We start from the raw sequence: 19106 nt of genomic DNA, 5'->3' as shown, positions 1-19106 counted from the left end.
GGGGCATTAGGACCCTCACAGACCCCAGGGTGAGCGCCTCCTAATGGTTCCTCCTGTTTCTCCTAATGGAACAGTGAACCTTCAGTTACCTGCAAAGGTCACCTGGACTGAGTAGTAATACTGACCACTTGGTCAACACATGGAGGTGTTTCACTCATTTCAATACCTGCCTAAGACCTGGGAAGGAAAGGATCACAGAAACTTATTAGATTTAAGAATTTAAACTCATGGTGATACAAAAAAAAACATTGAGCTGGAACGTGGAATGGCATGGTCCAACTTGGATGCCATTCACTGCTGAGAGCAGCCTCCATCACCACCTGATGACTAACTGGATTCAATTTGAAACAAACAAACAAACATTCACCAGTCCTGGAGCCTGAGTGTTTTCAATTTAAGTTTGTAAAATAACACAAGATAGAGCAGTTTATTTGACCTTTGTACGGGTACAATGGAATTCTTACTCACGCTGTTCTCTCAGGAGTATTTGCAAAAAAATGAAAAAAAAAGTATATTTCCTCAAGTCTGTATCGCATGTTTTTTTCTTTTTGGAGAGAGTCACATCAGCTCAGTTTAGGTTAGGCTAACCATTTTTGACAAGGCTTTTATGTAACGTCTTTTCAGTGCGTTTCCTAAGATCACTTTCTTTCTGTTTGAAGTTTTATTAAGTTATTTTCTATATGTTTTTCTTAAACCTCACATCTTAATGTCGCTAGAATCAGCCTAAGGAAGATTTTCACTGCAGTGACAGAGGCTACCAGGGGAGCAACAATTGTAGCCACTCAGAGCCATTCTATAGTCAGTACAGCCCAGGCCAAACCCAGCTTAATAACAGCATCTGACAGTCTTCAGATCTCATGACTGTTTCCTGGGCTCCTTAAGATGCTGCTTTCTAGGAATCTGTAGGCCCTCATGGCTGACTTCAAGTCTGAAAACAAATGAAGAGGATATCGCTCAGGGCTCAAAACAGCAACTGCAAAACATATCTTGATTTGAAAAAGCAACTGAGGACACGCAAATTGTCACCAAGGGCAGCAGAATTAATTAATTTAAAACGAATTAGAAATCGCTAAGCCTTGACTTTAAGAAAATTGTACAAATTTACTTTCTCCCAATACAAGTGTAAAAACCACCCACTCATTCCTTGCACTGGTACGATATGAAAAACCACAAAATTAATCTGGCACTGGCCGAGATGAAACCATGTACAGTTGTGAAGGCGTCTGTCCTGGAACAGAATGTGCACAAGCGCCTGGGAGCACCTGCTAGCATTCTGCTCACCCATGGCTACAGTGCATGGGAGCTGCATGGAAGTGATCTATGGCAGCATTCAGAGACGTGTGATGCCAGTTTTACTGACATGAGCTTTCTTCAGCAGCTGGCTGATGAAACCAGAAAGATTCCCCTGCCAGGGTGCACTAAAAGCTTTTATTTCCACCCTGCTGTTTCGTAACAATGACATGTTCAATTGAATTTGGCACAAGTGCGTGACTTAAGTTCCATGGGAGACCAAGATGGAGTGTTTCTGTGAAAAATAACATAAATATTGCATGTTCCTACGGTCCCAGGCAATGCCGGATCCAAAGAGGCCAATCGGCAGTGGTTTTTCTGTCTCCTCTTGGGACAGGAGGAGTGCTCCCCCGTGCTCCTGCGTGCTCCTCTGTGCTCTGCAGCAGAGGCATGATCACACCTCACTCCAGCGCCCTTCATCACCGAGACGGAAGGCCGGGCTCTGAGGCGCACCGTTAGCTTTATTCTTATCAACAAACTGCTTGTTTTCACAATTTCTTTGTGGCTGACTGGAATGGCAGTAAACTGATTTACATAATACCCGGCCTGTGCACTCCAACACACTCTGACATCTTCAGCGCGGGCAGCGAGACACTCAGGGACACCTGGAGTTTAAGAAGGGAACGCATGACAAATTCTAAGTTTTGTGCTATAGTTTTGAGGAAATTAACATTCCACTACATTGTATGTGGAATGTCTGCAGTTTAGAACATAGAGCCCGAATCCCTATTGATCACTGTGGATGAGTGCATGAACAGGTGGATTTATTCAAACACTCTGACACATTGTGCCCTCCTCTGATACCCAAGTACTACAAAACACATGCTCAGGTTTTGGACTGATGATAGCATGCCTGATATAAAACTGCACCCAGATTGCAGAGACAGCGTGCGTCATGGTGAGAAACTCTTTGTCAATCTCTATTTCTGGAACACAGTTTGCTTTTTAGCTGGTTTTGCACCATATGAGTGATGCGACACCCACCAGGCTGTGCCAGGCAGTGGCCTCGGTGACAGCAGCAACATGGCACGCCACCAAGAGGCTTTCAGCAGTCCTGGAAAGTCGGCACTCCACCTCTAAAAACGCCTGCCAATAACACAACACAGAAAGGAATCGTAAGGCCACACCAAGAACGAGCCAAGTCCAGAAAGGCAGCCAGACATATTAGATAACACCAGGAACACCTGACTAATTCTGCAGATGCACGAGCCATCCAGCCTGCTCCATGCCACCAGAAAATCTGACATCCATCACTCCCTGAGAGATCACTGTCAATGTGAATGATCAGAGAGAGCAACGTATTGGACTTGCAGGGCAATATAGCCCTAAGCTGCTTCTTACTGTTTGCTCCATGGAAAAGTCCCTCCTGGGTACTAATCACAGCAACAAAGAACATAGAGCTGTTAACAAGGAAGATAATTGTATCCACAGACTACAGTGATCAAATTATTATTATTATTATTATTATTATTATTATTATTATTATTATTATTATTATTAGCAAAGGCTAGTCTCTCTGCTGTAAGGGCCAGGAATGTGGATCTATGCAGCTTTGATCTTGCTGTGAGTAAACAGATTGCATTTTCTTATAAAAAAGAGGCTGCCGAATTGAACACGAAACGGGCCTGCACAGTTGAGGAGCTGAATTGCTCTGTGCTTGTACAGGCCACCACTCTAGACAAGCACACTGTATACCACAGCAATCTCATGGGGAGATCTGGAGGACTAACCCGCCCAGCTCATGCATCTGGCCACTGCCTGATCCTGTTCTCAGAGTACACAACAACACGCGCTTGCAACTGTGCAGATATAAAACCCCCCAAGTCTCGCAGACCTCCGTCTACAGCACCAGAAGCAGCCCTTGTGGTTCCAACCTTCTGAGTTCCTCACAAAATGGATTCAAATCCCACATTCACGGTCTGCATCTGAATTCAGCCCCATGTCATCACTGACGTGCATGAATCCAGCTTCCAAGGTTGTTTCCAGTCGTGCGGAACGTGTCCGCCCTTGTGCTCTTTGCTCATTAGGAACCGCGGATCACTATTCATCAGAAAAGCAAATCTTTCCATGTTCACGGATCATTTGCCTTTCCAAAGCGGTGCTGCCGAGGGAGTGGGTGAATGATCCTCAGACGGGGAGGGTCGAGAGCGAGTAATAGCCACATTCACATGTGGTTCTGTCTGGTTAAGCTGCTGATGGCTGAATTCGGACCTGGGATATGGAATCAAGAATAAGACAGGTTTTAACTAAACAGAGAGTACGGGTGGGACTGAGGTGGACCGGTTACTGAAGCACTTACCCTATTGAAAAGTGACAGCATTTGACGGTATGATATCACGCTGTCACACACAAAGCCTATGCAGATAAATCTGCTTTTAGGTCAGGTGGATATGTGGAGATAAGGCACATCTGAATAACTATTTTAACGTCCACATGCACTAATTAATGACCCATGAGGGATGATAAACAATTTACCAAAAAAGCTTGCCATCAGCATATCAGCACTGAAATTATTATTCGTAGTTCCGTTACTGTAATTGTCCTGTGACTCTTTGTTTCAGCATATTTCTGAGTCGGCTCCTTCAGAAGACACCAAAAGACACTCAGACTAGCGCGTAATGCATTAATTGCTAGATTGTTTTCTGGAATCACAACATTTCTGTGCTTCGCTCTGATTGCTTTTGACCGGGCAGTGTTTCCACACAGTAGTGCAGATCAGAAAGGATGCACTGTGACACATTTGTACGACAAACCTCCTGCAATCATTTCAGACAGGAGACAAATAGCAACATCCCCACATATTTACAATTTACAAGATTAGGAGGCAAATATCAGTCTCCTAACGTGGTGTGTGTCTTCAGCACCCGTTGCTATGAGACCGGCCCCTCTGTTATTGGCTAGCGGGTGTTTGGTGAGCCGAGGTAGCACATTAGATGTCTTGATAAATGCCCTGGTCTGGGAGCGCCGCAGTTTTTATGTGTTTTCTCACCTTCCCTCTGAACACAGCGGGTAATGGGGTGCCAGGGGATTCGCTCTGAGCCAGTGGTTAATGGAGGGTCTGGAAGACGCCCTTGCACATGGTGGAGAAAAGAGAAAGACTCTACGTCAGTACAGACGAGCTATTTATAGGAGCTTTAAAGAACAGAGGAATATTACAGGCTACTGAGGCAGGGGGATCTTGGGTCACACAGCAGAAGAACAATCGGGGGGGTGTACAGTATATAAGCTCTGGTGGAACAGACTTTTTCTTCACTACCTTTATCATTATAATAACTCCTACGCACCTAAGCAGCAGAGCTCAATCACATTACTATTTGAGCATTCTGAAGGGGGTGCTTTCTTTTGAGGGATTCAGGGTGGACCTGAGAGCGGGTGGTTCACAATTAAAAGTGCTGAATGGCTGCAGGCCTCTGGGCTGATTAAACAGAGCTCTGTAGCAGGAAATGAGAGAAACTGACTCACCTGGCGAGACAGAGAGAGAGAGAGAAAGAGAGAGAGGGGGAGGGGGGAGCTCTTCACATAATTGTGGTCTCGAGCAAGAGCCGAGTTTGACTGTAACAGCAGTTTACACTTGGTTGCACAATTGGAATAAATGAATAAAGAATTAAAATGGCCAAGGCTGTGACTTGAATCAGCTATAAAGAAAGACAGTTCCCCAGACTAGGCACCTCATGAGGCTACAAGCAGAAAGTAAGAGGGTAAAAGGAGCAGAGTGGGCTGCTCTTTATTGTCAACTTGCTTGTGATCTTATTTCCTATTTACACAGAGCTACAGAAAGAACAAGAGACCAGGAACATTGGCTAAACTGATGAGAAAGGGATGCTAAAAGACCTCCTCTCCCATGTAATCCTGTATGATTTTAATAGAAGACGATGTCAGTGTGCTGCAAAGTTTTAAAACAAATGCACTGCTTATCCCTGATGCATTATTTACTCCCCACAAAATGTGTTTTAAGCAATGCACTGTTGAAGAACAGGAAGTGCGAGAGACAGGTCAGTCGGTGAAATACTACAGCTCTGCTTTTCTTGCAGAAGCCAACAGGAGACATGAGGGGGTGTCAGTACCCACTAGCTCTGTGGGCACAGCCAAGTGCTGAAATAAGATCCCCTTGCCATCACTTTCAGACTCAGCCAGCCTCTTCACCTTCAGGGCCAAAGTGAAACCAAAGTTTTCAATCCTAAGCATTCTAGGTGCTGGAGGACAAAGGTGGTCATTTGTCATATTTTCCTGGAAATTGATTACACACTTATAGCTCTGAAAAGATACATTTTTTCCAAGTTTAACAGCACTTGTTTCCCACCTTTTTGGAAAAATAGAGGTAACTTAATTTAACTGGATTTTTGTATTTCCAGCTGGCAGTACATGAGTTATTATCTAATAATAATCCTCGTTAAAAAAAACAAACAGTTTAAATTCTGGGCCCGCTAACAGCGCCATCCTACTCAACATTCATCTACCACTTCCTGAAAGACAGAATGCATATCAAACTAATTTCATAACTCCCAACCATATGCTGCAGCAATTTTGCCCAAAAAAGCCCACATGGGGCTGTTTTTGAATGCCACAAATTATATAGACAAGAGCGTTGTGGGGTAATTAGCCTATACTGCGCCGTAAATATGGTTTTATTTTCAGGGCTCCCATACCCAGAGGGGCCCTAGGATGGGATTAAACCCGTCAGCTATAATAATAAACTAAAACAAAATCGGTGCCACCAGCTCTGATTCAGACTGCAGGGCTACAGTATATTGTACTGTATGTAGGAAATCGCGTCTGCCTCCACCCCCTTCTCTCTTTATGTGCTAAAACACACTTACAGAGATACTTACTTTCATGGCTGCCGACTACCGTTGTGCGCAAACAAGCTGGTTAATCAATTTAATTGATAATTCTTATTACCACGAGAGAAGAATACTGAAAAAAAGTACAAAAATATCAGAAACCTGGAGCTTGCTGTTTGGAGGATATTTAGCTGGACAATGGGGCACTGTGTGCTGGCCGACTGCATGGGGGAAATTGACTTTGTTTGCTACGGTAAATAAGGTTGGCTGGCCTGCAAAGAAAAGAAAAGGCAGAACAAGAATGAAGAGGGAGAGAAATGCTGGCCTAGTCAGTCCTACTGGGAAAGCGGTTTTGCTGCCTGCAGTAGATGCATAGCTGGGTTTAGGCTCTGCGGAGGGCCAGACTTGAGACCCTTCTGTTTTAAACACTCGAGCATCAGCTCTGCCACAAAGCTGATAGGTGTTTCAAATCTTAACAAGTCTTTTTATCAATATATGGATATACTGTATATTGTGCACTTGTGGCTCTAACATGTGCCATCAGCTTTTCAACCAAGCCCCCTCTCTTTCCTTCTTACATTAGGGACCTTCTGAAGGCTGCATTCACAAGCTCTGACTCTCGGGCAGCCTGACACAATCCAGACATGGAAAGAGGTTTTATGAGATAGAAAAAAACCCCAACAAAACACCTGAATCACGACGACAAAAAAGGTCCTTTATTTCTATGTTTGCAGTGCAACAAAAAAAATGCCTTGATTACTAATGGTGTTATTTTCAGATTAATTATTACATAAACCCTATCTTCTCTATGCATTGACACCAAATACCATTCCTCCGATGAGTCATTAGCGTGATTGAGAAGAAAGCAGGACCACATACCGTCTTAAATGACAAAGAGATTAGCCATTATTCCTTCTGCAGCAGAACACAGGTGTTGCTGCTCGCCTGCTCTCCTGAAGCCAGGATAATTCTCAGCATTCTGTTCTTGATCCGGACTTCCTTCCTTTTTATGAATATCCTGACTAAGGCTATTGTAGTTTACTGACAGAATATACAGACATGAAACATTAACGCTAACCCCTGGAAAGTTTTCCTTTACAGAATTTTCCCAGGGCCATTGACTTAATACAGAGACTCAGGCTTGAAGAATGTTTTGGTCTGTATATCGTGAGTCGTTACTCAAGAGAAACCTGGGAGATGATGGTTTTAAGCTGTTTTTTTTTTCTCCTTCAGTTCTGCAGACAGCTGCATCATGGACAGGCTGCTCTTCTCCTTGTTGGTGCTGGCTATGTCAGTGAAGGCACAGCTGTGCCCGAAGCGGTGCATGTGCCAGACCATCTCCCCATCCCTCGCCATTCTCTGTGCCAAGACCGGTCTGCTCTTTGTGCCCACCGTCATCGACCGGAGGACGGTGGAGCTGAGGCTCACGGAGAACTTCATCACGGTGGTAAGGAGGAAAGACTTTGCCAACATGACCAGCCTCTTGCACTTGACCCTGTCCAGGAACACCATCAGCCAGATTATGCCTTACACCTTTGCTGACCTCAGCCGTCTCCGTGCTCTCCACCTGGACAGCAACCGCCTGACCGTGATCGGGGATGAGCACTTCCGAGGGCTGACCAACCTGAGGCACTTGATCCTGAGCAACAACCAGCTGCACGAAATCTCCCCCAGATCCTTTGATGACTTCCTTGGCACCCTGGAAGACCTGGACCTGTCCTATAATAACCTGGTTCACATCCCTTGGGAGACAATAGCAAGGCTGACTAACGTCAACACCTTAAATATGGACCACAACCTGATCGAGCATGTTCCTTTGGGGATTTTTGCTAACCTGCACAAGCTTGCCCGACTGGACATGACCTCCAACAAACTCAAAAACATCCCCCCTGACCCTCTCTTTTTGAGGATCCCGGTCTATGCCAAATCTAAAGGGTCACCCCTGTCCTCCTTGGTCCTCAGCTTTGGGGGGAACCCTCTGCACTGCAACTGTGAGCTACTTTGGCTCCGGCGCCTCACCAGAGAGGATGATCTGGAGACCTGCGCCTCCCCACCCGACCTCACGGCCAAGTACTTCTGGACCATCCCCGAGGAGGAGTTCATCTGTGACCCTCCGGTCATGACAAGGAAATCGCCCCAGACCTCCGTCATGGAAGGACAGCCCGTCAGCCTGAAGTGCAAAGCCAATGGGGACCCCGAGCCGGACATCCACTGGATCTCCCCTGCGGGGAGGCTGATCTCCAACACGTCCCGGATGACTCCATACAGCAATGGCAGCCTGGAGATCAACATCACCTCGGTGAAGGACACGGGCAACTTCACCTGCATCGCCTCCAATGCTGCCGGGGAGTCGACGGCGCAGGTGGAGCTGGTCGTCAACCCGCTCCCTCACCTGGCCAACAGCACCAGCCGCTTACGTGAGCCGGAGCCGGGGCCCTCCGACATCCTCACCTCCGCCAAGTCCACCTCTCCCTCCGGCAACGACACTGCCAAGGCGCAGGAGAAGGTGGCCCTGGTGGAGCTCACCATGAACTCTGCTCTCATCAAGTGGACCTCGCAGCGCCACGTGCCCGGGATCAGAATGTACCAGGTCCAGTACAACAGCTCGAATGAAGACCCCCTCGTCTACAGGTAGGGCATGTTCTCATGCCTTCTGGAGGTTTGATCGAAATGCAAGTTCGTACAAAAGTGCATTTGCAATTTCTTAATATCTAACGCATAGCCCACCTGTTGCCCTGAGTATTAATCTTTGTCCTAACAAAGGAACATAAAAAGTAGGTATACCTCATTTACAGGCTGCATTAAATGTCTTATTCATATTGTTCTTGGTTTTGTGAACAATAATATTAATGTCCTTCCCTATAGTTATGCTGTATTGTGTGCTTCAGGGCACATGCCTTAAGTGAAGAAAATCACTCACTGCAAATCTGGTGTCACCTTGGGATTCTTTACATTCTGAAAAGAAAATTTCACCAAACAGCTTGCCGGATTGGATCTGGCAAATAGCCGGGGCCCCTGTGCACTCTGAAAGCTGTGCAGAGAAAGGCTGTTCTGCTGAGTAAACGGATAGCTCGCACCTCTGCTTTTGCACATTAGCTCAGTAAAGTGCTAAGCAAGGCGTGCAAATCTCGGGTGAATTAATCTTCCTTTCACTGTGGAAAGAAACAGCCTCAGCTTTACAGCCCCGATCACCGACTGCTGCTGTCTGTCAGGGAGGGAGAATTCACTTACTGTTTCAGGATACAATCATGAATAATCTTTATTAGTTGCTTGAACATGAATATATTTATTAGTAAACATGATATTCAACTATGCTGAATAATATTTTCCAAATTAAATTAATGACCTGCTTGTTTAGTGCTTTTTTGTTAGTGGCTAAAAATAAACCCTTTATCTCTTTTCCTTGGAGGGAAAAGGGTTCTATAAAGAGCTGGAACAAAAAATGGAAGTAAAGAATAAGAAGAAATTCCTTAAAGCATTCCCTTCACCTTTAATAAATCAGATTTGGGATTGGCTCTCAACACTGTCTATTCAGCATAGTATTATGGAACTTTTACCACTATTCTACTGGAATGGAAAGGGAATTTAGATTATACTGTATGCCTTGTAAACAGAAAGAGACTTTAGAACCCATTCTAAATAATTCAGACAGGTTTAAACTAAACTTGATTTAAAATGACCTAGGGATAAGCATGTGTTTGTAATAAAGACAAATAACAAATTCTGACATGGAGGTTTCTAATCTATTAAGACAGCTGCAACTAGAACTCACTATACATTATAATGATTATCAGTGTTGTCTAGGTTTACAAGTCAGACAATTTGGGTGTTTTTCTTCTAAATCATAAGATGATCTAGGCTTGCAGAGGAACCCAGCTTGTCACTGCTGCCCCTGTTCCACTGAGCGCAGCCAGTGGTGGTCAATCGATATGCAATACAGCTGAGGCACTCTCTCTGCCTGAAGCACTAAATCACTCCAGCACAGCCCATCCCAGCACTTGTTTTAGCAGCCTCTTCTGCTAATAATCTGAAAAGACCTTCACCCGAGTCGATTTCTGATGGGTGCTAGCTATTCGCACTCCTGAAGCGACAAAGACGAGAGTCAGAGACAAAGCCTCCAAATTAAAGCATTGCTTTGGTCCTCATCCATTACTGCACATCACTGATGGGATGAAGAGACTCTGGGACAATAAGAGCTTTACTGCAGCTCCCCAGGCAACATCTATGTTAGATAATATAAGAACTAAAAAAGCATTTAAACTTATGAGCCAAACAATTTTTTGGTCTGAAAGTTGTTTCAGCTCTTCAGAAATGTCTCTGTGGCAATTCTGAAGGAATCTTGCAGAATACTTGCAGGAATGTATGAGCATCTGAGCCTCAGAAATCTTACAGGATTTTATTTCATGGCCACGCTTACTGGTGTGACATTACCTCTGGGGTGTTAAACAAGCTCTCTCTGCAGCCTCCAGTTTCCTGGGCAGTAGGATTTTATCTGAGATAGCAGAAAACCGAGTTAGCTTTACAGACCTTACAGACTTTGAAAGAGTGATTTCCTTTCTGCTTTTTTAAATACTCGCTAAGGCAAGAGAGAGTAGGATACAATTAAGATGCTACTAACATCTAACATACTGTAAGTACACCTGCTATTTTGCTATGTTCTGTTTTTAAAGTTTGGAAGCATGCTTTTTCATTTTTTAATTATTCCAAGATTTTTAGGACACAGAGATAATAACAGGAATAGGTGGGTTCAGGTGGGTAGCTGCGTCAGCATGTGTAGTCTGCAAAGGAACAAGTAATAGGTTTATTCCATTCTGAAAAAAACAGAGAGAAACCACAGCATTTCAGGCTTCACAGCTGAAACCTTGTGTTTTCTCTCTTCTCTTTTCAGCATGGAATAAACCTATTACTTGTTCCTTTAATAACAGGAATGCTCAATAATAGCATGTCAGTGATAGTAAAGTAATGACTACTCCCACATTAAATTCAACAGTCAGTATAATCACGCTTTCAGCACATGGTTAATCAATCATTTTTAAATGTGTGAAGAGGCATCCCTTTTCGAAACCTAAAATGACTGCCATGTCACATCATGTTAGATGTCATCTGCAGGATGAAGAGCTCACATCAAACAGTTCTTATGCAATATGCACACATGCCAGCTGAGCTGTGGGCAGGCGGCGTGTCAATATGGGTTTGTGATGGGCAACTGGAACCTGGACCAGCGCGGCGGTCAGTGCCTTTTAAGTCAATGAACATTTGCAATAAGGTGGCTTCTGTGAGTGTATGGGCTGGAGAAACAAGGTGATATTCAGCAAGGAAGACAGCTGGAAATCACAATTAAATGAATGGGGGTGGAGTGCAGAACGGAGTGCAATTTGCTCAGAAAGCACACAATCTAGTGCTCGTCTCAACACAGCCAGGCTGTGCCAAAAGCCAGCTGTGGCCAGCGTTCCCCCAGTGTTGTGTAGCCAGCAGAGCTGATTCAGTGCTCTCAGCCACACAACAGTGAGCCCTGTGGCCACAAGGTAGAAGGATCTAGAAGGAGTGCAGCAACACCAAGCTTTTCAGTTTAATCAACATTTGTCCTCAACTGCTGTGTCTGCTGAAATAAAACTATTTAATCAGGTAAAGGGATTGAGAAGAAATGCCTATTTACAGTAGAGAGCTGCAGACACATGTAACAGGGCATTTACTGGAGCAGTCTGTGTACCCTGGCTGAAGGGCACAGCAGCAGGATTCCACCAGGATTCGAACCCATGACCCTGCAGCCCGGAGGTTTGGGCCCTAAACACTCCTTCTGCTTTAGGAATATTAACGCTTTTATTGTTTTCTCTTTGAGTTTCTGTGGAGCAGAAAAAGACCACTGCCATTTACAGAAGACGTACAGTACGTACAGTACAGTAGTAGCGCTTTTGACTAGAGACAAACATCCATATTTAAAAGACTGACACATATTTAAAAGACCAACACATTTCTGAAGCAGTCAATTCGTAAAAAGCACTTTACTCAAGTGTCATTTTTTATCTCCAGAAAAAGGTACGAAAAAAATAAAAGCACCCGTTTATGCCTTTGTCATCTGTAAATAAACTGACTGCACTTAAGAGCCCTTAAGTTGATTTGATTTGAGTTTTCTTGTTTAGTATCAATGAATGTTTTTCACTATTAAGAGAAAATACTGTCTCCATGTTTGAATGAGGCTATTAGCCATGTGAATTTTAGGAATTACATAGTGGGAAAACTGCTCAGTGTGAAACATTCAGGTAATTCACAGGAGAAAATGCAATGAAAGTGGAGCAGAACATTAAATCAACATTCTGACTTGTCTAATACTTAGGGAGGATGAGTTACTCTCAGTCAGGAGTGACGAACCCTGGTCCGTAAGGACCCCTGTTCAGCAAGTTTATTGGTCTAAAACCACAGCTTCTTACGAAAAAGAAAAGGTTTCAACTTGTCCTATGCCGTAAAGAATAAGTTCAATGAAGTAATTAAGGACTCAGATGGAAAGAAACACAGAAATCTTCTGGCTCTCCAGGACTGGAGTTGTCTCTGCTCTAAGTTTAAGGCTCTTAAAACGACATATAAAGCAAAAGGAAATGAATTTGAGGGTGTCTATCAAATCCCATGGATTGAAAAAGGATCCCTCGAGATAGAAGGAAAATGGAAGGCGACAGTACAATAACTTGCCTGAAAATTAAAATGTACAGAGACATCCAGCGCAGACAGGGAACAGGCCTGAAAGGAAACAATAAAAATGAAAAGAGGACAATTAAGAAGTAGACTGAATGATGTTCCCGGCTCTCCATCTTAAATCTGAGACCCGCCAGCAGCTGCAGGGCCTGTGCTGTGTGCTGCCTCACTCTCTGAGTGACAGCCAGGGTCTGGTGCAGAGCCATCAGACAGACAGCAGAGGCAACGGGCTCTGCAGGGTTACACGTTCGATGCTCCATGGGCTAGAGACTGATTCCACTGCCTGATCCGTACCGTTAGAGCACAAATACAGCCAGAGTGGGACATTAAAGAACGGCAAATGATCTGGACATGAAATCAAGAATAAATGTAATAAATACTATCTAAATTTGGATATTGCTTCACTTACAACAGACATGTAAAATATGCAAATACAACGGAAGCAGGCTCCTCATTACAAATAATTAAAAAATAAGGTTCTGTTATTGCTGTAGTTATTTTCTGTCGCATTTCATGACATACTGCTAGAAGATAAAAGTCTGTTTTCTGTGTTAAACAGAACTTTCTGCAGTACTGCCGCCCCCTGATTACGGTGTTATTTACTTTTCCTTCCACGGCACATGATACATTTCAAACTAGGATATAAAAGAGCAAACTGCAGTTCCCCAGTCTATTAATATTAAGCACGGCTGCTTAATAACGTACATGGGTCAAGTCAGATAAGAGATCAGAAATGTAATTGATTGAGAGAACGCGTACTGTACAATACTTTTGTGTTCGTGAAGATCACAACAGATCAAGCAGTGCAGTTGTTTTCGCATGTTCCTGTTTGCGTGTGAAGCGCGATGTGCCGCAGAGACAGTCCCCTTTGACGGCTGTGTGACTTGCCTGTGCCCATCCTGTAGCTGACATCTGTTTCTGCAGGGCTGTGCTTTCAGTCAGTGTGATGTCGGATGCAATTTACTTCTAGTCGCTTACTGCACTGTCTTCGCGTTTTTTCTTGAGTGCTTGATATCAATTTTTCAGTTTGCATTTTTTTTCACCTTTAACAAATGAGAGGATTAATTAAACGGGCACACAGTAAACAGAGACATCAGAAGGGATTTGCAGACCTAGTTACTAATATCATTGCTTTGCCACAGCAGGTATGGGACAATGGGCTGCTTCTCTGCAGCGGCAGGCTGGAGCTCTTGCAGGGTGCTGGAGGAGAAAAGGTCATTCGGCTTGTGTGTTCATCTTAGTATTTACGCATCCTGACTTGGCAGAGCACAGTGGCAGCATTGGAATAAGAACCAGAACTCTGTACCCAGAAATACGAATTAAATAACTGTGAGAGGAGGAATAGTTTTCAGGTTACAATTGAGTTTTAGGGGGTTGATCAGAGGCCATATTTCATGATTTCATTCTTCTGTGCTGAACAGTGTGGTGTTGACCACTGACTCCAGTCCAAGCGCAGGAGAGCCCCCTGGAGCCCCACGCACGCTGGCCCCTCATGTCCAGAAACGCCCTTCCACTGGCCCTGAGCTGAAATCAGAAACACCCGCTTCCGCAGCAGAGCCTGAGCTTCACCAGCCCTCCATCTCTCCCTGCCCGTGCTATTTTTAAACCGCCTGGATTGTCGCTTTCGCTCCTGTGGGATGGGAGCGCTTGTGTGACAGATGTTTGCGGAGGATTGCTCTTGGATGTGGAACACGGTCGCGGGTGTTGGCGTCCCCCCTGCCAAGCAGAATCGGCTTTCTAATGACTCAAGCCCTCTGAAGATCGCAGTGAGTGAGCCAGCTTAATTATCTTATTTGTTTCGACGCGGCTGGCGGGGTCTTGAAGACCCTACGCAGAAAATCCTAGGGGGGAGGGGCTCCCAGCCCTTCCAGGCCTCGCGTTCTCCTCCAGGTGCTGGACCCCTCGATCTCCCTCACTCTCGCACTCAAGCCCTGCGCTGCAGAGGTGTGCAGCCAGCTCCTGTGGGCCTTCATCCGCTCCAGCTCCAAATTACTTCATTGAATTAATCATTTGCCCAACTACACCACTTGAACGCTATTCCCAGATCATTTAAAGGGACCAATGAAGCCTTGGGCGATTATGTCTGCCGAGCCGCAGACAAAGCTTTGCAACGATTCCATCCAGTTAAAAAAAAGCTGTTTTACTTTTCCTGCTTGGTCACAGGTAAGTGGATTTGCACCTTGAGACTTGCGCGATGGCCTCCGGGCCAGAGGGCAGCTCTGCAGGCGAGCGCTGGAGACGCCAGCCCAGCAGGGCTTCACATGCGAGGCCTTGTCCGCAGGGCCGCAGTTAAATAGTCTGTGCTGCTTCTCAAGTCAAGCGAAAAACCTGGGATGAACGGCTGAGGTTCAGAAGGGCTGTCATGAAAGTATTATCCTGATGCCTGATGTTATCTAGAATATGGTGGCATCACTTTGTATTTATGCATCTTCTCTAACAGCAGGAACCACAGTTTTTGTAATGGCAGCGAGAAAAGAGAAATATTCCAAGTTGTGCAGATCTGTTATCACCATTCCTGTGCATCTCTCAGACACGTCCATTGCACTACTGCAGATCAGGTGCACACTTGGCATTATCACACCAGTTCAGGCGGAGTTCCTGGAAGGTCCTTTCCCTTCTGAGATCCAGAAATATGACAATCAAGTGCCCAAGCATCCTTTGAATGAGACATTAACCTATGGTCCTGACAACACGGTCATTAAAGACTCCATGGCACTGTTTGTCGGAGCAGGTGTTAACCCTGTTGTCCTGGCGAAATGCCGCTATGGGCTAATGCAATCTGGCCTGACCACAGCTCCCCCTGAATTCAACTGAAACAGTTTCTCACTTCTCCCCCCTGACATGCTGTGTAGAGGGGCTGTTGGCACAGAGGTGCCCTTCAGCCCCCTTGTGTGTGTGAAGCTCTTTGGCTTGTGTTATTATAAGCAATTCATACAGTAATAAAAACACAAGTCATTAAATATGCTGTGCAATGCTCTCCCAACGGTGCAGGATGAGTCTAGAAATCTCAGTTAAGATCCTCTGTTTGAGAGCTTTGCATCAAATGTTTATGTGCTATAGCACAAGGGTGTCCAAAGCGACAACAGCAGTTTTTTATTGTATGCCTACCCTTATGAAGGCATGCACTTCTATCTTTGAGAGAGTTTGCTACCAACTAATTCAGAATGCCCCTTTCTATTGTTTACTACTGGATAAACCATAAAAGCAGGGCAGCAAAATGCAAAATGCAGTCACACAGAACAGGCAGACAGAGGCATGTCAAAGCCTGGCACAAATGGGAAAGTCCAGGCAAAACCAGGCATTATCCAGGAATAGGGAAGCTGGAAAAATGGGATGCAAATACCATACAGTATATTATGGTAAACTTCCCTTACCTCCTACTAATCCAACCAAAAGCAGAGTGCCAGTATAAGGGCTGCTCATGCTCTCCTAAAAGATCCTTCAGACTAGATGACTCGGGCCTTCGCAGCCCTAAATGAAGTGAAAGCTCCGAAGTACAAATGCACAGCAGCTAAAGGCTGGTGTGATCACATTTGCTCTGTTCACATTTTTTTTTTTTACCAGTGGTTGAAAAGAGGATTTTTCTTCAGCCCTTCAGCACCACTCAGATCCCCACCTAGGTGCTTAGGGACACAGTGATTGCTTAGTTGGACTCTCAATGGCAATGTTTCACAAAAAAACACACGCAGCAAGGAAGCTGAGAGGTGACATTATTTCAGCCCTGATCAATGTCATTACTGCAGCCCCAGCCCCCGAATCCACTCTCTCATTACCCGACTGCGCCGCTGACAATCTGAAGGCAGGCGGACTCATCGGCTGTGGCGCTGGGAGTGAGAGAGAGATCGCTTGCTGGGAAGAGGCTGGCAGGACAGGGGCTCATTAAAGGAGAGTCCCTCTCTCGGCTGTGCAGGCAGCGGAAGCAGACCCCCCAGTGAGATGTGCAGGAATCATGATAGTTAACGAAGGGAACTTTCTCTCACAGGCACACTCGGGCTTTTGAGCCCAATGTGTGATCGCTTCATATACACACCTCTTCACAAAAAACACTCCTTCCTCACGGTTAAGAGGATTTCTGCTGGCAAGCTGAATGCAGTCTTTATTCCAAAAAGACACCTGTTCCCTTTGTATTAGGTATACAAGCTTTACCATTTTTATCCTATTTTGGCTTTCTTAGCTATCGTTTTATAAATTAGGACAGGATTATAACCTATTATGCCCTACTGATAAAGACTGCAATCATTAACCATGGAGCTTTCAGTATGCATCAGCCAAGGTTCCTCATTAAAAGCAACAGAAGGTCTTAAAAAGCAAATCTTAATTTTGTTACTTGATTTAATTGTGTTTGTCCCAAAAGACGTCCAAATTCCTTGCTTTATCCTACAATTCTGTTTTACGCTGTCATCCGAACACAACCCCACGTGGGACACAGTATTATTGCTGCGCAAGATTTATGACACTGTAGTGTTTCATAGCCGGTTCAGGGACGCCAAATATGTAATCATAGTGGCTCTCTGAAGGCACCAGTTCTGTAGGGTTTGGGCATTTACTGAGACAATTATTAATTGTAGCAGTAAATCACAAAGTTGATTCTTTTGATGGCTTTAGAATCCAACCATGCGATATAACTCAAACAACGCGCACACACAGGTACAAATACACGAGGATACATTTATTAATACATAGAATATGCATATAAACCTAACAGATCTTATCGAGAGGGTTATCAGAATACAAAAGATATATATTCATTCAGTTACGAAGTGTTACACATCAAGAGGACATACGTTCAGTATATCATTCATTTAGACCGTTTCATAAATGAACTTGGTTACAACTTCTACATTAGATACTCAAAACAAGTACATAACTCTTAGGAATTAAACTGATATCAACTGGTTTGGATAACAATTGAATTCTCGAGCTGTAATGCATTGAAGTTGAATACTCATCCAATTTCTGGGGATTCAGATCTCCTGCGGGCACAAAGAAACAGTTGCAGGCTGTTGCTGTCCAATCCGCGCTCTCTGGCTCCGTGCCAGGCTGTGCTGTGCGGCTTGCGACGGTGCGCTGCTGATGCTCACTGACCGGCTAGTTAGTGTTGGCTTTAACTAGCAAAGTTTGTGCACAGGAGAAAAGATGACTGTGGGTCCCAGCAAGTCAGGAAGAGGACCGGTTCGTTCCTGATGAAGACTAGTTCTGAATAGTGATTCAGCTGTCCACAGTTCCGATCTGTTCACGAGGCCTGCTGCTGGTTACTCTCTGGCAACCTCCACTCTAGACTCTTAGAACAAAGGAAAGTTCTGGCACTCGGACACACTGGCCGTTCCGTGGTTGTCCGGGCTGAGTCTCAGGATGGTCAGGAGGCGCGCTGCGAGAATGTCCTGCCCTTGGGAGCCTTCTGCTCCTGGGCCGTCCTGCCCTGGAATTCTCCTTTGAATTCCCTTTAGAACAGTCCACAGAATCCTCTCCAGAATCTTACTGAATCTGAATCTCAATCTGAATCTTACAGGCTCTCTGTGTTGCCTGTTTTTACCTGGAGGAACTTCAGCTCGTTGATTGGCTGAAAGTTCCATGGGCATCAGAGTCCCACGTGGGTTACTCAGCCCTACCAGTCCCTGATTGGTTGATCAAGGTGAGATATGAGTCACTTAGTCCTGACACTTAGTAATGCAGTCCAGATGTCCATCCGGCACTCCCTAGACTGATAGGCGCCAGTGGATGACCATTGATCATGATAGCCAGGCTTAGCTAAGTGCACCCCCCTTTGGGAGCTGTCCTAGGAAACCTTAAATCACCCTAATGGTCTCTCTGTGGCTGCACCACAGAGATGAACAGAGAAATGGGGCCTCATTTGGGAAGCTCAGAAACACTTAATTCTGCCTTATTATTAAGCCTCGCCGCTACATATCCCCCTTTTTGAAGGTCACGAGGTCCTGAGGCGTTGTTGCCTTCAAAACAAAAACAGAGTTAAGTGATGTCCCTTGCCATTAGAACATTAATCTTAAATGTCCACATTACTCCTCGAGAATTCATACCAGAACCAGCATTGGATACAAACAGGATGAATAACATCTGGAGTATGTATAAACACGGTAGGAGACATTATCTAAGTCTAGGAATTACACATCAGGAAGTTCACTGTCAATATCTGATACCTCTGTGGTAGATATTTGGGGAGAAGTCACTTCCTTTCTTTTGTCATGCTACCTTTGACTCATTCATGCTACCCGGAGTACATCTTGATGTGAGAGTACATCATTCAGAGTACACTGTCAGTCATGATCCAGCTACCTGGCAGTAGTGTTACAATAACAACAGTTCCTGTTCCCAGCCCCCCGATAAACCACA

General features: G+C 44.9%; 1 protein-coding gene across 1 annotated transcript in view; it reads left to right on the top strand.

Annotated features, from left to right (window-relative positions):
- Window positions 1–7310: 7310 nt before the first annotated feature.
- Window positions 7311–19106, top strand: part of LOC148838727 (leucine-rich repeat and fibronectin type III domain-containing protein 1-like protein) — a 34797-nt gene continuing 23001 nt past the window's right edge. The window contains exon 1 of the mRNA XM_088910914.1: window positions 7311–8702. Within this exon, the coding sequence (XP_088767040.1) occupies window positions 7324–8702 (1379 nt within the window). The 5' untranslated portion in view covers window positions 7311–7323. The remainder of the gene's footprint in view (window positions 8703–19106) is intronic.

The sequence above is a fragment of the Atractosteus spatula genome, chromosome 3 (assembly GCF_055471065.1).
Source record: "Atractosteus spatula isolate fAtrSpa1 chromosome 3, fAtrSpa1.hap1, whole genome shotgun sequence".
NCBI lineage: Eukaryota > Metazoa > Chordata > Actinopteri > Semionotiformes > Lepisosteidae > Atractosteus > Atractosteus spatula.
This window is presented reverse-complemented; position numbering and strand designations above follow the sequence as displayed.